At 43.2% G+C, this 19,206-nt stretch overlaps 1 protein-coding gene across 3 annotated transcripts in view; it reads right to left on the reverse strand.

The window, feature by feature from the left end:
* Positions 1–19,206, reverse strand: part of LOC102444907 (tropomodulin-3) — a 53,959-nt gene that overhangs the window by 21,697 nt on the left and 13,056 nt on the right. For all 3 annotated transcript variants that reach the window (XM_075897250.2, XM_089782030.1, XM_075897249.2), the window contains exons 2-3: positions 12,583–12,771; positions 10,769–10,925 (exon numbers count right to left, since the gene is read on the reverse strand). In XM_075897250.2, the coding sequence (XP_075753365.1) occupies positions 10,769–10,925; positions 12,583–12,708 (283 nt within the window). In that variant the 5' untranslated portion in view covers positions 12,709–12,771. The remainder of the gene's footprint in view (positions 1–10,768; positions 10,926–12,582; positions 12,772–19,206) is intronic.

Consider the following 19,206-nt stretch of genomic DNA (forward strand, 5'->3'; position numbering starts at 1 on the left):
AGTGTTACATCAAAGCTATTTCATCAGGGTTGATGTGGATAAGAAAGTGAATTTACCTGAAGTGGAAAATTTATTGTAATGAGCCATTCCCAGTCTATTGTAATATGCCATAACTCTAGCATCTCTCTATTCAGTCCATTATTTTTCGTGACAAGCAAAGTTATGAATTTAAATGTGTGGCTCTTTACCATAACACGGTAGCATAAGTGAGCTGGTGGCATTCTTCCACCCGAGTCACAAATCAATGTCTAAGCAAAATGAACGGGGGCAGTGTGCTGCTGTAGTTTTTCCAGGAGAGACATAAAACAGAAATCGAGTATCAGAGGGGTAGCCGTGTTAGTCTGAATCTGCAAAAGCGGCGAGGAGTCCTGTGGCACCTTCTAGACTAACCGAAGTGTTGGAGCATAAGCTTTGGTCTGAAGTAGGTCTTTGCCCACGAAAGCTTATGCTCCAACACTTCGGTTAGTCTAGAAGGTGCCACAGGACTCCTTGCCGATAAAACAGAAATAATAATTTTGGAATTTTCCTCATATCACAGAAAGAGGAGAGAGAAAGCTCTAATGTCTTGGCCACATTCCTATTTGGATTACTAAGGCTACGTCTACACAATGCAGCTTTTAGCAATAGACTGCGTCAACACAGCCATTTTCTGTCCACAGATTACTTTTAGCCCCCATGCGTGGCTTTTGCTTTGTCAGCAGGAGAGTGCTCCTGCTGACAAAGCAGCATTCAGATCTGCTGTAGCAAAACTTGTGTTGTTGAAGGCAAGGGAGGAGGAAATGAGAATTAAGCACTTATGAATGACAAAAGATGCTGATTAATTGCCTAAATTCTGCCTATTGCAAAATATTCTTTGCTGGCAGGATTAAATACTATGGTTCTTCACTAGTTGTAAACTCTTGTGTAGAGTCGCTATGATGCATTTAACAGTTGCCACCTTCCATCTTAAAGGTGTATCTTCATTGCTTTAGGATGAGAAGTGCTTTAGGGGTTTGCAGAAAGTTGGGAGCGGATAGGCAGAGCTGTTTCCCAAGCGGGCTGAGGGATACAGCTTGGGAAGTAGCGCGGGCTGAGGGACATGCAAGCTGCAGGCACAGCTATATTGTTTGGGGGTCTGTAAAATGTTAATAGATTGCAAAGGGGTCCATATGCTGAAAAAGATTGGGAGCCTTTCTGCTAAATTCCTTTCTGCAAACAGTGATTATACGTTTTAGATGGTCCACCGTAAAAATCTCAATTCTACATCAGCAATATGTGCCTAATTCAATCTGTTATTTTTTTCAGATTCCTCAATCATGCTAGCTAGTCCCAGTTTCACTATGACAGCACTTTGGGCACCACCAGCAGGCTAGCTAGGTCAACAAGCCAAACATCTGAGATATTTTCCTCAAATATTTGTAATTTGTTTGAGTTGAAAGCTATGGTTAGAATTTTTAAATACCACATAATGTCATAGGAATTATTAGGGCAATTTTGTTTTGAATTTTGGGATTTAAAAAAAAAATCTTGATTTTAAAGTTCAGAATCTAATGCATGATTACTGAACCCACAGACTACATGGGCAGCAATAAAACTGCCACAGACAATAATGGTTGTTTCCTGTGCTCTCTACAATGCATTCATACACCACAACAGCAACATGTTAAAGAGCAGTCTGTCTATTTTTGCTTCTCCTCCACTGACCTGCAGTTGGTGTAAAACACAATCTACAGGTTGAGCCTCTGTAAGCATCCAGGAGGACCATGCATATTCCAGGACCAGAGAGTACCAGTGGAGCGCTCTGTGGGCTGGCAGGCCAGCAGGGCTGCCCAACAGAGCTAGGAGGCAGGCATGCCCCAGCAGGGCTGCTCGCCAGGCCCGGAACCCCCCTCCGGGGCTGCCAGTGCCACAGCAGGGCTGGCTGGTGGGGCTGCCTGGAACGTCCCAGCAGGGCTGCACAGCATGGCAGGCAAGGGGGGGATGGAGACTGATAGAGCAGGGTGGGCCTGCGGTGGGGCAAGGGCTGGAGGGCTGATAACATTGGGGATGAAGGGGGGGGGGGAGAAGAGAATATGACCTACAGTGGACTGGCAAAATCCCTCATCTGGGACCAATCAGGTCCTGAGGGTGCTGGATTAGGGAGGTCCAACCTGTAATGCCAGTATCATGAAGCATTTTCATAAGTATCTTCATTTTAGAGAGTTGAGCAATAGGGTAAGTTCTGTGCCCATCTGAAAGCAGAAAGCAAACCCATGTTACATTGCTGTACTGAATATAATCACGATGGAAATTGGCAACACACTCCTCCTGGCTCCTAACAGATGTCATGTGATCCTTGATGCCCACAGAGCAATCAACAAAAAGTGATGTTATATTCCTGATTCATATTGAACAGAATCTTTGAATGAATAGGAGATTTGGGGGATTAGGGATATTAGATATTGGAAAACCCCTGATTTGATTTTTGTCAGAATCACATGGTGAGAACCAAAATGACTGTTTGTTAGTACTGGTCTACTAATAAATGTTGATATATGGAAACAAGCGTCACTTACCTGTTCACACTTTAAGTAACCTCTGGAGCCTCCAGGGTAGGATATGCTAGATTTTGTAGAGCATCTGATACCTACTCTTGCAGTTGTTTCACATAAATATTTATTAATATTACACAACTTGATAACTTTGACAGATTGGTAAATAAGGCTCAGAATTTCAGAATACAGAAAGGAAAAATGTGAAAACTGAAAAAAAGGAAGATTTTGTTTTATAAGCAACTGCAAGCCTATTAAAGAAGTCTGCATGCATAAACATGTCACATTTGATCTGCAGAGTCAGCAGGTTTCCTGTTAATTTCTCCCCCTTCATTAAGTGCGTTTTTACTGTGAGCTGTATGATTTCCTGCTAAAACCCACAATCTCCAGGGCATGTCAGGACTAGAGATGTAAGCGACTAGTCGTGGAGTCAACTACCCAATTAGCTGATTAATCAAAATTTTAAATCCCTAGCCACGGCTTCATTCAATTCTGGAACCAGTTTTATCAGTGCAAAAGTCCATAATGGTATAGATGTAAGGCAGGCATGTCCAAAGTCCGGCCCGCGGGCCAATTGCGGCCCGTGTTCCGATTTAATACGGCCCCCGCTTCCTCTCCTGGCTCCCCGGCACTCTTTTGAACTGGCGCGCCCAGCGCACCGCTTCCGGCCGCGCCGCCACCGCTGCCCATGGCCTCCGCGGTCCTAGAGCCTGCCCTGTAGGGCACGTCCGCAGCCCCGCTCCCCCGCTCGGCTGCGGGTTCGCCCTGCCCCCAGCGTGCCCTGCACTCTCCGCCCGCCTCCGACCCTGCGGGCCCTCCGCCTTGGGGCTGAGAGTGCGGGGACGGCCCTCACGCATGTTCACTTCTTCAAATCTGGCCCTCTTTGAAAAAAGTTTGGACACCCCTGCTGTAAGGTGATATGAAACGAGCTTACAAAACTATTTAAGTTTAATTCTGCACATTCTGAAACCTGCCAGTATAGACTGTTCCTCTGTCAATCTTCCCATTGGGTTCTATCACAAAACTCTGGAAGTCAGCGCTCCCATCTACTTTTTAAGGTAGAAATCAGGGATTTGACCTAAATGGGTGAAAAGCAGATAAAGGTTTGTGAGATGGAATAGCTTTGTGGGGGGGTGAATGTACATTTCTGTGTCTATTAAGTTCAGAAAACATGCTTCATTAAAGTTTTTAAATGAAGGTACAAACAACGGCTTTTGTTACTAGGTTTAAGAACAAACCTAGAAATTGCACCTGCATGCAGGAACAATGGAAGTGCCCTAAAGGTGTCCCACAACAGGTGCCCAAGCCATGGCACCACCCCTGTGCCACTCCTTCCCCTCTCTCCAAGGCCCCAACTCTGAGACACTCTTCACCAATGATCCACCTCTTCCCCCTCACTGGCCCTCACAACCAGTAAGAAGTGGGGGGATGCAGGTTTGGCCTCTTGATTCCCCCTATTCCAGCACCCTTGCCTGTGTGTGGCCAGTCTTTGGTTAGTTTGCTTATCGCTTAAGTCATGGTTTCTTAGACTTCCATAGTTTAGACCAGTGGTTTTCAAACTATGGGTCATAACCCAACATTAGGGTGACACAGCGACTAGCAGGAGTGCTAAGGCAGGCTTCCTGCCTGTCTTGGCATTGGGGACTACTCTGTATCCCAGAAATGGACAGTAGCAGGTCTGGCTCTTAGTCAGGGTGGCATGGGGCTCCGTGTACTGCCCCCACCCTGAGCACTAGTTCCACACTCCCACTAACCAACAGGAACTGTGGAGCGGGGGGGAGGGGGGGAAATCTGTGCCTGCAGGCAAGAGGAATGTGCAGAGCTGCTTGTGTGGCTCTGCCGAGGAGCCAGACCAGCTGCTGACCGCTTCCGGAGCACAGCGTGGTCTGTGGTGCCAGGAGAGGCTACTACACCACTGACCAGGAACCACTAGACATAAGCTCATGCCCAATCACAAGCATCAACCCCTTTCCCCAGCCCTGAGTGACCCCCTCACTTGTAGTCCTCTCCTGCACCCCAGTCCCATCATTCTTGCCCCTCTAGACCCTGCACTTTAAAGATATAATTATGCTGGGTCATGAGCACCAAAAATTTTCTTCAACTGGGGCGTAAGGAAAAAAAGTTTGAAAACCATTGGTTTAGACCATTTCTTTAACAGAGTAACAGGTTTTATTGAACTTTCATGAATGTCTATATCCCTGCAGCAATTACATGGAGAGTAACAGAAGGAAAGGAAGTTTAGCTGCCTTTAATGCAGTGTTGTAATTCTCCCCTTATACCTCCCAAACTTTGGCTCTTGTGATTCACATGATGGCATTCACTCTAGCAGAGGGTGAAGATGACCCTCTATGCCTCCTGTACCCCACTTGAGCCCTACTACAGCAGGGGAGGAATAGGAAAGTAGGGACATGTTTGTGAAAAACAAAATCTCTTTTTATAAATAAAGATGTGCCAGGTTGGACTGGTCAAAAACAATGTAAATCTGCAGTACTCCTCACGCCCTTTACTTGAGGCCTCAGGCTTCTTCCTTATGCTTCAGCATTAGGTCCAGTCCACTCCATCTGGCTTAACTGTGGTAAAAACAGTTTTGGGTGTAAATCAAGTATAAGCCTTTATGAGAATGTTTTCAACAATCTCATCTTGCCAAGATCAGTAATCATGTCTGTTCACATGTACACTCAATATGTGAAAGCAGCTTTATATTTTGTTCAGGTAATGAACAAATACTTCAAAACGATTTAGTGCCTTGTTCAGTTACTTCATGGATAAGACCTCTGTCTTCGGAAACAATGATCTCACTAGAGGACTGTTGCCAAGAGAGCTTTGGGGATATTTTTTCTTTATACACATACCAACACAAGCACTTTTAAAAGGACACATCTGCACAAGCTACGAGGGCTATGAAAACCATTTCTTTTACTGTTTGGGAACATTTTGTTTTTTAAAGATTTGATCACATGACAAAATGTGACAGACTTCGCTTATTTGGAACTCAGAAGGATACTTCAGTACTGTATTTAATAAATAATATTATATAAAAAGGCAGTAGACAGAAATTGTTAGTACTTGAACAACACTGAAAAAATATTAAATAAAAAGTTGTCTTAATAAATCTACTTTGTTTCCTTCTATTGCATATAGGATCAGTTGTAACTCAATCTTAATAGACTTCTCCAAGCCACCTAATCATATTTTATGTACTATAATTGTGTGCATGATGGCAAATACTCTAGTTTACAAACTGATAGAACAGATTGACAAAGTTTATTAAGTGAATGTTTGTGAGCAAGTTTAAAGCACAAGTTTAACAGCAATGGAGTATATAGTATAGTATACAGATTTCTGGCTTGGGGGAAGGGTAGGTACATAATTTACATTTCAGTAATGTGACGCCCAAGCCCAGTGCGCTAATTACATGCCTTTATGCCACATTACCTCATGTACCCCATGGGAGAGACCCACGCATACAATAAGCCCACATCTCCCAGAATATACAAGTAGTGCCATATTTGGCTTGTGAAGTGCATATACAAATTCTGGTGGATGATGGGAGGGAAAGGGAGAGAATTACAACAGGTGTTTTTTTTTTGAAATACCCATAGAACACAGGGAGTGTGTATTGCCCTGGTTTTAGGGGACTACACTTGATCTTAGCCAAAAACCAGACATGTTATATTTGCTCTGTTTTTTTAAACTAGTGTATTGATCAATACTCAAATGTGTGCACCACATTAAAACAGTTTATAAATGTTATCATTTGTGCACTCATTAAGTGCCAATCCTCTAAGGCACCAAACATTATCAACTCATTGAAATTTGTCCATTACCACTAACTGCAAATCAAGAAAATTGGGCTCCAAATCAATTTTGTTGTCTACTAATCCAGGGATGAAAGCATCTGTTGGGAACTGAAGACAATTGAATAGTATTTATCTTCTGCCCGTTCCTTTGCAGAACAAAGAAAAATAAGGGCTATAAAACTGAACATATCTTCATGTCCGCCAAGATTAAATATATCAAAACAATGTTCAAGACTATCCACCATTTTCTTTGATTTTCATAATGGAAAAAAGCTTTGGCTTGTCAGTGTTCTCTTTTACTTGTCTTTTGAGCATAAATGAATGCCAGTTTTGTAAAATACTGGTGATAAATCTCTTCCTCACAGATCCATGGGCATTCAGAAACAATACTTACTACTTATTGTTCATTAGAATAAAATTCATTAGAATAAAATTCTGAAAGACACTTATGCAGTTTTTCAATTCATAGCTGCATAAATCTATTTTCTCATGCTTTTACGTAAATGCAGATGCTTTCATGTACAAAAGCACTTAACCATGTATCATTTTGTTAAATTTTCATCTCCTCTTAACCTCAAAGCATCTTTAGTCATATACCTTGACCTTCCAACAACCGTGCCTTATCAATTCTCGTTATTCTATCATTTCACATAATGGTTCCCTAAAATTTCTACTGAAAACCAGCCATTTGTCCAAAAGGCAAAATTGGGTATAACTTCAATTGGGGGAATTTCCTGCAAGATAACTCTTGTTGCCAACACTCATTTTAAATTAAAATAAGCCAAATGATCTGGATCAATCCAGATAAATAATAATAATAGAGTTTTTAGTCCATTTACTGTTATGTTAAAGCAGAAACAATGTTTTATGAACAGCCAATCCACAAGGTGAAGAAGCCATCATAAGAATGCAATGCAGAAGGAAGGGGTGGGAGAGAAGGACTAGAACAGTGTAATGCTTTGAGACGCAAAATCTAATTTAATTAATATTTAGTTAATATTTTGTAAAACCACAGCAGCTTCTACATGAGGATTTCAGAGGGGCTACAAGAATTAATAAATTAATCTTCACATTACCTCATGAGGGTAGGCAAGTATCACAATTTCATAGTTAGGGAAGCAGGCAATGAGAGGTTAAGTGACTTGTCCAAAGACGTACTAGTTTCAGAGCCAGGAACAAAACCCAGATCCCCTCACTACCAGCCTTCTGGTTTTCCCAAAAGGCCCTTTTAGGAGGGAAACACACAGATAATTTCTCTCAAATTTGTGCTGCTTTTTAAAGTGACATTTCATGAAAGAAGAATGTATTACATCAATCTTTTGCCTGAATAATTTTTCTTCAGGCAACAATGGCTTACTGTATGTTTCAAAACTTAATCAGAACAGTATGTGACTAAAGGTCTTAAAACTGGTCAGAAACAAAGTTGGTTTTTTTTCAGAAGTGATGTACATTTGATAGCATGCTTTTAGAAACAAAGCCAAGCTCTGGAAGGAGTATACTGTCCTCATTTTACATGAGATTTGTTATCCACCACACATCTATAGCTCTGTTTTTCTCTGTACTCACAATATTTTACAATTCAATTTCAAGCTGACTTTCACAAGAAAGTGAGGTAATTACAGATCCTAAGATGTAGAGGAATCATAACATGATAGTAACACGTAGCAACCCTGGGGTTAATCACACAGTTGTTTAGACGTGCACAACCATAAATTATTTCAGATACAAGAGAAGGAGAGAGCCATATTCAATTCCAACAACAGGGGAATTTAGGCAAGCAGCATGTAAAAGTTACCAGAGTTTGTGTGTAGCTATAGTATTTAACATATCGCACTGTGTACTACTTGAATAATCTCAAATTCTCAGGATCACAAGACACACCCATAAAATCATGCTGAAAATCAGTTCAGAACTGACTCAAGATTGGTTCACCAATACCATTTCATTGAGTGGCCACATGTTCTCTGCTTAACCTACAAGAGCCACTAAGATTACAGCACAAGGTGGCATCATCAAAATAAGCATCCCATAGAAAATAGGCTTTTTGTAAAACTTCCCATGATCAAGACAGCTTATTGGCAAAGGTAAAGGAGATGTATATAAAAATAGGATAGATGTGGTTTGTATTTTTGGGAGACAGAGCTACATAGATTTCCCACATAATTAAGGAAAAATGTAACAGTGTAGAGTTAGACATAAGGCTCAGACCTGTTTCTATTTTATTGTATTTGGTAGTAAATTCTCTGTCCCTGCAAAATAGCACATAGGAAAACAGAAGCAGCTCAGATCAGAATTTCTTCACATTAAACAAAGATGATTTGTCAAAAGATGAGCAGGAAATATTGTTAAGCTGGGCTAACTAAACAGCAAAGCAAGATTTCCATTCCTCCCCACCCCACACCTAATTTCCATTTATTCAGACTAACTTCACTCAAGTTCTAAATTGCTCTGAGGGCTTGCCTACACTTATTGTGCACATGGTGAAGATAATACCTACACCAGGAATTAGGTTAGTACAATGATGTGGCTCAAAGGTATAGATTTTCCACATCCCAAGTGATGTAGCTATACTGACGTAAGTTGATAGATCAAGCCCAAGGCTATGCCTACACTACAGCTGGATTGATGTCCTGGCAATTGATGAACTGAAAGGGGAGGGAGGCATCAATTTAGTGAGTCTAGTGAAGATCTGCTAAATTGACTGCAGATCACTCTCCAGTTGACCCTGGCACTCCACCTTGAACCAGAAGAATCAGCACAGATCTATGCTTACTGAGAGATCAGTGCTGAGGCAATCAATCCCCCGGGGGTCAATTTAGTGGGTCTAGTAAAGACACTAGAAAGTGTAGTGAAGTATAGTAATAGAAATGTAGCCATGTTAGTCTGGTGTAGCTGAAGCAAAATGCAGGACTATGTAGCACTTTAAAGACTAACAAGATGATTTATTAGATGATGAGCTTTCGTGGGCCAGACCCACTTCCTCAGATCAAATAGTGGAAGAAAATAGTCACAACCATATATACCAAAGGATACAATTAAAAAAATGAACACATATGAAAAGGACAAATCACATTTCAGAACAGAAGGGGGATGCGGGGGGGGGGGGGGCGGGAGGAAGGTAAGTGTCTGTGAGTTAATGATATTAGAGTATAGGCTGTAGTTTATTGATAATGTGTTGAACAGGTTTAAGTTGGGGGTTGTAGGTGATGACAAGTGGTGTTCTATTGTTGGTTTTCTTGGGTCTATCTTGAAGTAGATGGTTTCTAGGTATTCATCTGGCTCTTTCAATTTGCTTTTTTATTTCTCCGGGTGGGTAGTTGAGATTTATAAATGCTTGGTAGAGATCCTGAAGCTTCTGGTCTCTGTCAGTGGGATTAGAGCAGATGCGGTTGTATCGAAGGGCTTGGCTATAGACGATGGATCGTATGGTGTGTTCTGGATGGGAGCTGGAAGCATGTAGGTAACTGTGTGAATCAGTGGGTTTTCTGTAGAGAGTGGTGTCTAATTTTCCATTTTAATTTTCCAATTTTAAACCTGTCCAACACATTATCAATAAACTACAGCCTATACTGGAACAGGATACCATACTCCAAGAGGCTCTGGGAGACAGACCCATAGTCTCCTATAGACAACCACCTAACCTCAAGATGATTCTTACCAACAACCACAGGACATACCTCCCCGGCTTTGCTCCCGGTGTCCCTGGTCTGCTGGAGACGGTCCCCAGCAGACCAGAGGCACCGGGAGCAAAGCCGAAGCGGTGGCAGGGTGCCGCGCTTGGGCTGCCCCGCTACCGGAGCCCCTCCGCGGCTTTGCTCCGCGTCTTCCTGGTCTGCAGACCAGGGAGACGCGGAGCAGCTTTTCTCACCCTGGAGTACACGGGAGGCGGGACTGCGAGGTCCCGCAGTCTGTGTCCTCCGGGGCGAGAAAAGCCCCGGTGTATAAGACGACCTCCGATTTTTGGGGGATGTTTTTTAGCATAAAAAGTCGTCTTATACGCCGGAAAATACGGTACACATTTTCAGACCACTATACAAACAATAGCTAATGAGGACACCCTTTTGTGGTTATTAAGCATTCCTGTATTAAAGATGGGGAAGCAGAGAGCTGTTCCCAGCAGTTCCGTGGGAGACCTGGAACATGAATTCAGGACTTCCTGACTCCCGATACTGTGCTTAAACCACTACATCATGTTGTTTCAATGGAACTCTTTTGTCATGTTCTAATGCAATATCAAATTATTAATAGAATCGGCCAGAAGCAATTACTTGCACACCAGTTGTGTAAGCAACAGCAACATTTCCAGCTATTGACAGGGAGAATGACACTTCAAATAAACTGGCTGAGGGGAGTTTCTTCTTTTGATGGAATAGCCAGCATGACAAAACAGCCCACACATTACAACAGTAAAGTACATTCCTGAATGAATGTCAACATGCTGGCTAAAGACATTCTTACCTTTCTTTTCCCCTGTAAAAGGAACAAAATCCTCCCTGTCTTTATGTTCCAGTGCTTGCTTCTCCAAATAAGCAAGGAGTTGCTCTCTGTTAAAAGGGCCTGCGGACTTTTTAGTAGTCTGATCCTTTTGTCGGAAGCCTGCTGGCAAAAGTGCATTCTACAAAACAAAAGGAAGAATTATAACATAGTTGAAGAGGGTCCTGATATATACAGTTGCCAGCTTCAAATCAGTATTTTTGAAAATCAAATTCATTCTATTGTACTTTTTAGATAATCTTGAACCTCCGCCTAATATACTTTTGGAGGCCAAATCTACATACAGCAGGTTGTATATTGTGCATTAAAAACACAAATAAATTACTGAAACAATTAAGCTTGAGAAGTACCAGAGCTTGTAGTACTAGACCCATACAGTAGTTATTTCACATTTCCTTTTCAATATTAATGCCCCCTTCACTTGCATGGAGAAGTGTAAAAATACACTCACCCTACTTACATGTTGGATGCTCAGTTAGGATGAGACCTTTCCAAATTCATAAGACAATGGTCTATTCTAGCTAACTCAGTTAGCAACCAACATGGAAGGCACTTTTGTGCAGAAGATTTAATCTTACTCGAGATCTACTGCAACTGCTAATATAGAAAAGTCATAGGAAAAGTGGAGGAAAAAAATGTGGCTAGAAAGCAGTACATAAGAAAGGGAGATTTCTGATGGACATTTCTTAAAAGCTTATTTTGACAGTTTTCCCAAGGTTAAAAATTATGCACATCACCAAAGTGAGAGGTAAGCAACCATATATATTTTAGGGATGTAATAGTATAGCTGAGAAAGCTTATCAGTTAATGCTATAGAGTACATGCATTTCCCCTTTTCTCTCCCCAATAGTAAATTTTTTAGAAGGCTGACCAGCAGCCCGGCTCACGCCAGATCTACCCCCGCTGCAGCTCTGCATTTTAAGTGTATTAGGAGCCAAGTGGGCAGGCATCCCGGCTCAGTTCCGGCTTGTGCCAGACAGCCCCGTCTCTGTACAGACAGCCATTCTGCAAGGGGAGCTGGTTTTTAAATTGGACTTGCTCCTGCCTGGCACCCCGCACTACTGCTTCTGATACAGAGGCAGCAGTGCAGAGTGGCAGAGGGCTCCTTTGGAGTGCGGCTGGAGAGCACTGGCTGCCAGCCCCACCCCTAGGGACTATAGAATAGTCGAGTAACCGATAAGAATTCATGAGGTTATTCGACTACTCAATTAACCGATATTTAACATCCCTAATATATTTAACTACTAGTATCTCACAAGAATATTCTGCTATATAGTGTGTTATAATATGGACAGTGTCATAAGACTACAGAGATTATATCAAGTTTAAACCTAAACTGATAACTGGGACTAGAACCCATATCTAGCTAAAGAACAGGAATGGGAGGCAGAAGTCCCCTTCTCTTTCCCTCATCATATTACATCAGAACATGCAACAGAAAAAGACTGTGATCAATAAATGTTGCAAACGGGATAATAAAGGTAGAAATACGTTCAAACAAAAAATTTCCTTCAGGAACACTACCAACTGTATTTTTTTTCTATAATTACAAATCATTCCCAAAAAGACCTTCATGGTCATTTTGCTTTATAGTGGTTGTTTTCAAGTTGCAAAGAAGAAAAACAGCTTTGAGATAAGATTTCTTTTATTGTTAGTTTTGTGTCTTTACTAGATTAGAAAACTTCTGTACGTACAAAATGAAGTAAAAAGGCACTAGTTTGTTAGCATAGTTTCTAACCAGTACCACCAAAAAGGGCTGTTGTCTGCCCAATACCCACCTCAGGATCAAGGTCATCCAGAACAGTTTCCAGTTGTTTTAGCTCTTCTTCTGACAGCTTGCCAAGAATTTCATCCTCATCAAGATCCTTGTACTTGTCCAAATCTTTTCGGAATGGAAGTGTCATGGTTTGAATAGTAGAAAGCTTTTCAGATTTCTAATAGAGGCTGACTTCTGTTCTTAAATCGAGCTATAAAAAGAATTTTAAAAAGAAAGGCGCAAATAAGGACAGTTTCAAAAATCACTACACATTTTCAAGCTTCCATGTGTGCAAGTCCTCAGGAAAAGATTTTCCCTTTTGTCATATGAACAGATCAATTTTTGTTATTCTACAATAGGTCATATCATAAGTGCTCTCAAGTTTTTAATACAACATCCATCACCGTGCTATCTAAGCATGGCTAGGCTATCGGCATCCATTTAAAAGAGATCTCTAAACCCCCAGAGCAAACCACTTTGCATCACGGAAAAAATCAAGTTTCAGCTTATAAATTTGATAGTGTCAATTTTACTTATTCCATTGACATTGATAGGACACTGAAAGCTACAGTACTAAAGGATTAGGGAAAAAGCAAAAATAGTTATAAACAGTATTTCTCTAGTTTAAGCCCCACCTGTTGACAAATTTTTGCAAGCAACTAAAGTCAAAAAAGTGTTCAGTAGGTCATTAGGAATGACCTAAATCTTTTATTTTTTTTTGTTCAAGGACATATTTACAGCTTGATTAGAAGAGGCATTATATAAAGGACACAAAATTGCAAACTAATTGGGTAATAAACAAGGAGATGAGTCAGCAATAACAGCAAAGGAAATTGGTCATCTGCTTCTGCTGAGCGAGTTATATATGACAAGTAACATTGGACTGTCAGATTAAAGACAAATACATAGTCAAAATGCTTAGCAACTTTTTCTTTTTAAGTTCCTAAATACTAGTAGCTGGATCATGAGATGCCCATTCAATATTTACTTCCTGGGTGTCTGCCAGAGGCCAGAGACTGAGAGAATCAGGAATTAAGCATTCCCTGGGTCAGCTTTTGTACTTCCTATAACTTGACAGAGGCCAATTTAGGCCCGGTGACAAACTGTCTCATTTCATTTTGATTCAAGTATGTGTTATCTGTGAATTAAAAAAAAATCCCATGGAATGAATACAAGCCCTAGTTAAAAATAAATGTAAACGGTTTAAATAGAGTAAGTAAAAAACAAAAAAATATCTGTCCAGCAAAACAGTTAAAAATGTTCTTTAATATACAGGCAGTCCCCGAGTTACGTGGATCCGACTTATGTCGGATCCGCACTTACGAACAGGGCTCTCTCGCCCCGGAGCTCGCAGGCAGCGGGACCGCCCAGAGCGCAGCGGTCCCGCCACCTCGACCTCCGGGGCGAGAAAAGCTGCTCCGGGTGCCCCTGGTCTGCTGGGGACCGTCTCCAGCAGACCAGGGACACCTGGAGCAAAGCTGGGGAGGTGGAGGGGTCCCGCGCCTCTGAGGCTTTGCTCTGGCAAAGCTGGGGAGGCGCGGGACTCCGCCGTCGCTGCGGCTTTGCTCCCCGTGTCCCTGGTCTGCTGGAGACGGTCCCCAGCAAACCAGAGGCACCGGGAGCAAAGCCGCAGCGGCGGCGGGGTCCCGTGCCTCTGAGGCTTTGACAGAGCAAAGCCTCAGAGGCGTGGCACCCCGCCGCCGCTGCGGCTTTGCTCCCTGTGTCCCTGGTCTGCTGGGGGGGGGGGGGGGCGCGCAGCTAGTGCGCCCCGCCCCCCCCCAGCAGACCAGGCTTTTGTTGTGGACCCTGGGGTAGAGCAGCTGGGGTGCTGCCGGGTTGGTCCTGCAGGGACTTACCTGGCAGCCCAGATGTTCTGTCCCAGGCTCGAGATTCAGCCGCTGTTGAAACTGATCAGTGGCTGACTCCAGGAAGCTGGGGGCAGTGCAATTCTGCCTCCAGCTTCCTGAAGTCAGCCCCTGGTCAGTTTCAGCAGCAGCGGCTGAATCTGGAGCCAGTTCCGACTTACATACAAATTTAACTTAAGAACAAACCTATAGTCCCTATCTTGGATGTAACCCGGGGACTGCCTGTAGTACATAATCTGAACAAATTACATACAAGAGATGACATTCTCTATTCATATTCTGAAAACATGAGGTTTTTTGAACAGGCTACAGACCTGTCCATTCTAACTAGTGAGAGTTACTGAGTACCTCATACAATAAGGAACCATAGTTTATGAAATATAAATATAAAACTTGTTTATGAGATATGTCTGGTCTACATGACAAAATGAGGTCATCTTAACTATATCCCTCGGGGCTGTGAAAATTTCATACCTTATGCAATATAAAGCCAACCTACTCCTCAATGTAAATACTGCTAGGTTGGGTGGGAGCCTACAGGTTGCACCTCCCTGGTATGGCATCCTCAGGATTGAACTGGTCCTGGATGAGGGATTTTGCCAATCGGGATGGTCATTCCCCTCTTCCTCCTCCCCCACCTCTGGCTCCATCCTTTGCCACCCATCAGACTTCCTCCCACCTGCTGCAGCTCAGCTGAGCTAAACACTGGTCCCCAGCTCCCCACCACAGCCCCACAGCTCAGCTGAACCACAGTGACAGATGAACCCTTTCTACCTCTGTACTAAGTGTATACATGACAACAGTGCAGCAACAGGGTCCCTGTAGCATTCTAAAGTAGACATACCCACATATTCTGGAGTCCAAGTTTTTTTCAGGGCATTAAGGAATATAAAAGGGGTAAAATTAAAACATTTTTAAAGGGAAATAAACTAAAAGGATGCCCTGGATGTTGCTATCTTTTGGCCAAATTCTTGGTTCCAGCTGTGCGCACGCACACACAACTGAAGGTGGAAGGAAAGGGGCATTCTACTTGATTTTTTTCCAATAGAGTTGATAGTACAGGGGTTCTCAACCTTTCTCTTTCCTCCCCGCAACACCCTATAAAAACTCTGTGATACAACAACTACTTTTCTGCATATCAAAGCCAGGGAAGATAGGCATTAAGGTAGCAACCAAAAAGCAGAGCAATTGCCCAGGGCCTCATGCCAGAGGGACCCCTGGAAGTTAAGCTATTCAGGCTTTGTCTTCCGCCCTGGGTGGTGGGTTTCAGGAACTTGAGCTTCAGTCCCATGCAGTGGGGCTTCAGCTTTCTGCCAAGAGCCACAGGGAGTCTAATGCTGGCCCTAATTGGTGGACCCCCTGAAACTTGCTTGCATCCCCAAAGGGAGCACTGGACCCCTAGTTGAGAACCACTACCATAGCAGACTTTGGGAATAGGACCAAAACCCACTGGCCCAACATGAACCCCACTGCTGCTTCTAGTAGGAATGATCTATGAACAAGTTGTGCAAGTGACCAGAGTCAACCTGTCAATGTTGGTTTTATTTATCCAATGCAAGCACAAAGTGTTGTTGCAGGAGCTTGCATAACACACTGCATTCATTATTTCATTTCTGCAATTAAAGTCATTTCCAGGCCACATGATCTTTGGCAGGCCAATATGTCATTGTTTCCCCACACGATACTAACCAACATTAAAAAAACAAAAAACAAACCACTCTCCTGGCTAGTCTACAGCTCTGTTTACTGAACTCCATCTCATTTGTCTATAGCAGGGGTCTCCAACCTTTTTAAGCACGAGATCACTTTTTGAATTTAAGTGCAATCCAAGATCTACCTCAAATATAAATACCCTTGCCCCTCCTCCTTTCCTCTCCTTCTCTGAGGTCCTGCCCCACTCACTCACTTTCCTCAGGCTGGGGCAGAGGGTTGAGTACAGGCTTTGGTCTTGGATTAAGGGTTCTGGAGTATGCGAGGGGCTCTGATCTGTTCTTGGGGCAGGCGGTTGGGATGTAGAAGGGGGTTCTAGGTGCAGATTCTGGGACCATGTTTGGATACAGGGGTGCTTGGGGAGAGGAAGGGGTTCATGACTGGGGTAGGGTTTCAAGATGTGGGCTCCAGCTGGGCACTGCTTACCTCAGGTGGCTGCTGGGTGGTGATGCAGTGGGACTAAGGCAGGCTCACCCCCACTCTAGCCCTGGAGCACTCCCTAAAGCAGCTAGCAACTCCCTCCCACGTCCTGGTGTGCCCCATCTCTTCTCTGTGGAGAAAGGATACAGAGTGGGAGGGGGCACCCAGACATCAGTGCCCCTTCTTCTCCCTCTTCTGCCCTGCACAGCAAACAGGAGGCTCCCCAGGGAGAAAGGCAGCTATGAGGCAAAGGGCAGGAGATGAGCAGCAGTGGAGGGAGAGGCAGCTGAAGTGCTGGCACTTGATATCCTCTTGGCCAAACCAGTCAGGATCACCTGTCAAAGGCTCAAAGATTTACCTTTGGTGCCTTTGACAGGTTGGTGACCTGTCACAGTTGGTGACCACTGGTCTACAGTAAGGGAAGTCTCCTGCTGACTATTTGATCACTGCAAGTGTCGCTGTTAGTATGCTGTTTTTCACTCACAGACTAAGCAAACAATGGGAATGTAAGCTAAAATTTCAATGTACGTTTCATATATTTAGAGAATAGTCCACAATAGTACTACAAGCAAGTTCTGTTAAGTCAGATTTTCTTTTTGATTGCTACCAACCTAGTCTAATGAAACAAAGATACATGCTGCTTTAAATACTTACGACAACTACTCTGAGTGATCTCGCTTTATTAAAATTAAAATTGTCCCAGTGTAGATGGGCCAAATTTTGGAAAAGCCTCTTCTGAAAGAACTATAAAAAAAAGGGGGGGGGGCAAAATTTGTGTACCTTTTTCCAAAACATCCATGTAGTATAGACATAGCTAATGGTAAATGGTTAGAAATTCTGACCTACAAGGAAAGGTTAAAAAAAACCAGGGAATGTTTAGTCTTGAGAAAAGACTACAGGTGAAGAGGGGGATTGCTAGTAACAGTCTTCAAATGCATTAAGAGCTATTCTAAAGATAACCATGATCAATTGTTCTCCAAGTTCACTGAAGGTAGGACAAGAAATAAATGATCTTCATCTGCCACAGGGAGATTTATGTTTGATATTTGGAAAAACGTAAGGGTAGTTAAGCTCTGGAATAGGCTTAACAAAGGAGGTTGTGGAGGTTTTTAAGAGTAGGTTGAATCAAGCACCTGTCATCTAAGTTTACTTGGTCCTGCCTCAGTGTAGGAGGAGGGAATGGATTTCTTGAGGTAACTTGCCAGCCCTATATTTCTATGAAAGTACAGGTTTATGTCTGTATGTGCTTAAAAATGGTAATGCAAAATTAACCTAAGTTGATGTTATCCACAGTTATTTCAAAAGGAGAAGCCCTGCAGGGAGCACAGGGGCTTTCCTTTCAAAGGCTCATGTGCAGCAGGGAGTGTGGGGCCAGCCCTCAGCTCCCTGTGAGGCTTCCACTTCTGAACTGTAGCAAGAGCCCAGTAGGGCTCTGCTACAGTTCAAAGGCAGAGGTGCCCTTATAGACTAATCAAATAGTTAATGGAAATACCATCAACTATTTTATTAATCAATTTAAATTTAACATCCATATTCTACCACAGACTGCTTCCACTGTCATAGCCTTATGATATTTATGAAATGTTTTGTAAAGGATTCATAGTATTTGCAGAGTAAATAAATGCAACTATAGTGGAACTCACTAGGGATGTTAAGGACTAGTCGACTATCCGATAAGCAAATGCTTATCAGATAGTCAGTCGACTAGTTGATCCGCCTCCTCCCCTTGCTGCCTTTATCAGATAGAGGTGGCGGAAAAAGGGGACTTCAAAGTGGCAGCGCTGCACAGCTGAGCCCAGGATAAGCTGTGCAGTGCTGTCCCTTTGAAACACTGCCTTGGCATCTGAAAGGGACAGCACCGCACAGCTGAGCCGGGATCAGACGTGTGGTGCTGCCACACATGGAGCCTGGGGTCAGCTAGGGATTATTCTGCTAACCCCGGGGTTCCCTGCGGCATTTCCATGGAACCCAGGATCAGCTGGGGACTCCCCCACTAACCCTGGGTTCTGGGGAAATGCCCAGCGGAACCTGGGACTCCGCCACTGATCCCAGGCTCTGTGTGGCATTTCAAATCAGCAGCACAGCATGGAGCCCAGGGACAACAGGGGACTCTGAGTCCCCTACCGAGTCTATGCGGAGCTGCCACTTTGAAACGCACAAGAGGCCCCACTGGGGACTCTTGTACATTTCAAAGCTGGCACCTGTGTGCAGCCCAGAGTCGGTGGGACTTCCCACTGGTCTCGGGCTGCACACAGAGTTCTGCCTTATCCCTTTGAAAGGTACAAGAGCCCCAGAAAGGGCCTTTCTGGGGCTCTTGTATCTTTCAAAGGAGGAATGCGGAAATGCCTATTGACTAGTCAAGTAGTCAATGGAAATTCCATCGACTACTTGACTAGTAAATTAACCGTTACTTAACATCCTTAGAACTCACACAATATGCATATAAACTTCTGTCTCTGTAACAGGAAAGCTTTCCCCCTTGCTTTCAATTTAAGCCATTAACTATTATATCTTAAAAGAAAACATTTCCTGCAACTAATTCCACAGCATTGTCAGCCAACAAGCTGCATGTTCAGAGTGCCAAGTTTACTCAAATATCACAAGAAATTTATAATTTGAAATATTCTACAATGCTCTCATTGATTCAAATC

Source organism: Pelodiscus sinensis, chromosome 14 (genome assembly GCF_052426305.1).
Source record: "Pelodiscus sinensis isolate ZL-2025 chromosome 14, ASM5242630v1, whole genome shotgun sequence".
Taxonomy (NCBI): Eukaryota; Metazoa; Chordata; order Testudines; family Trionychidae; genus Pelodiscus; species Pelodiscus sinensis.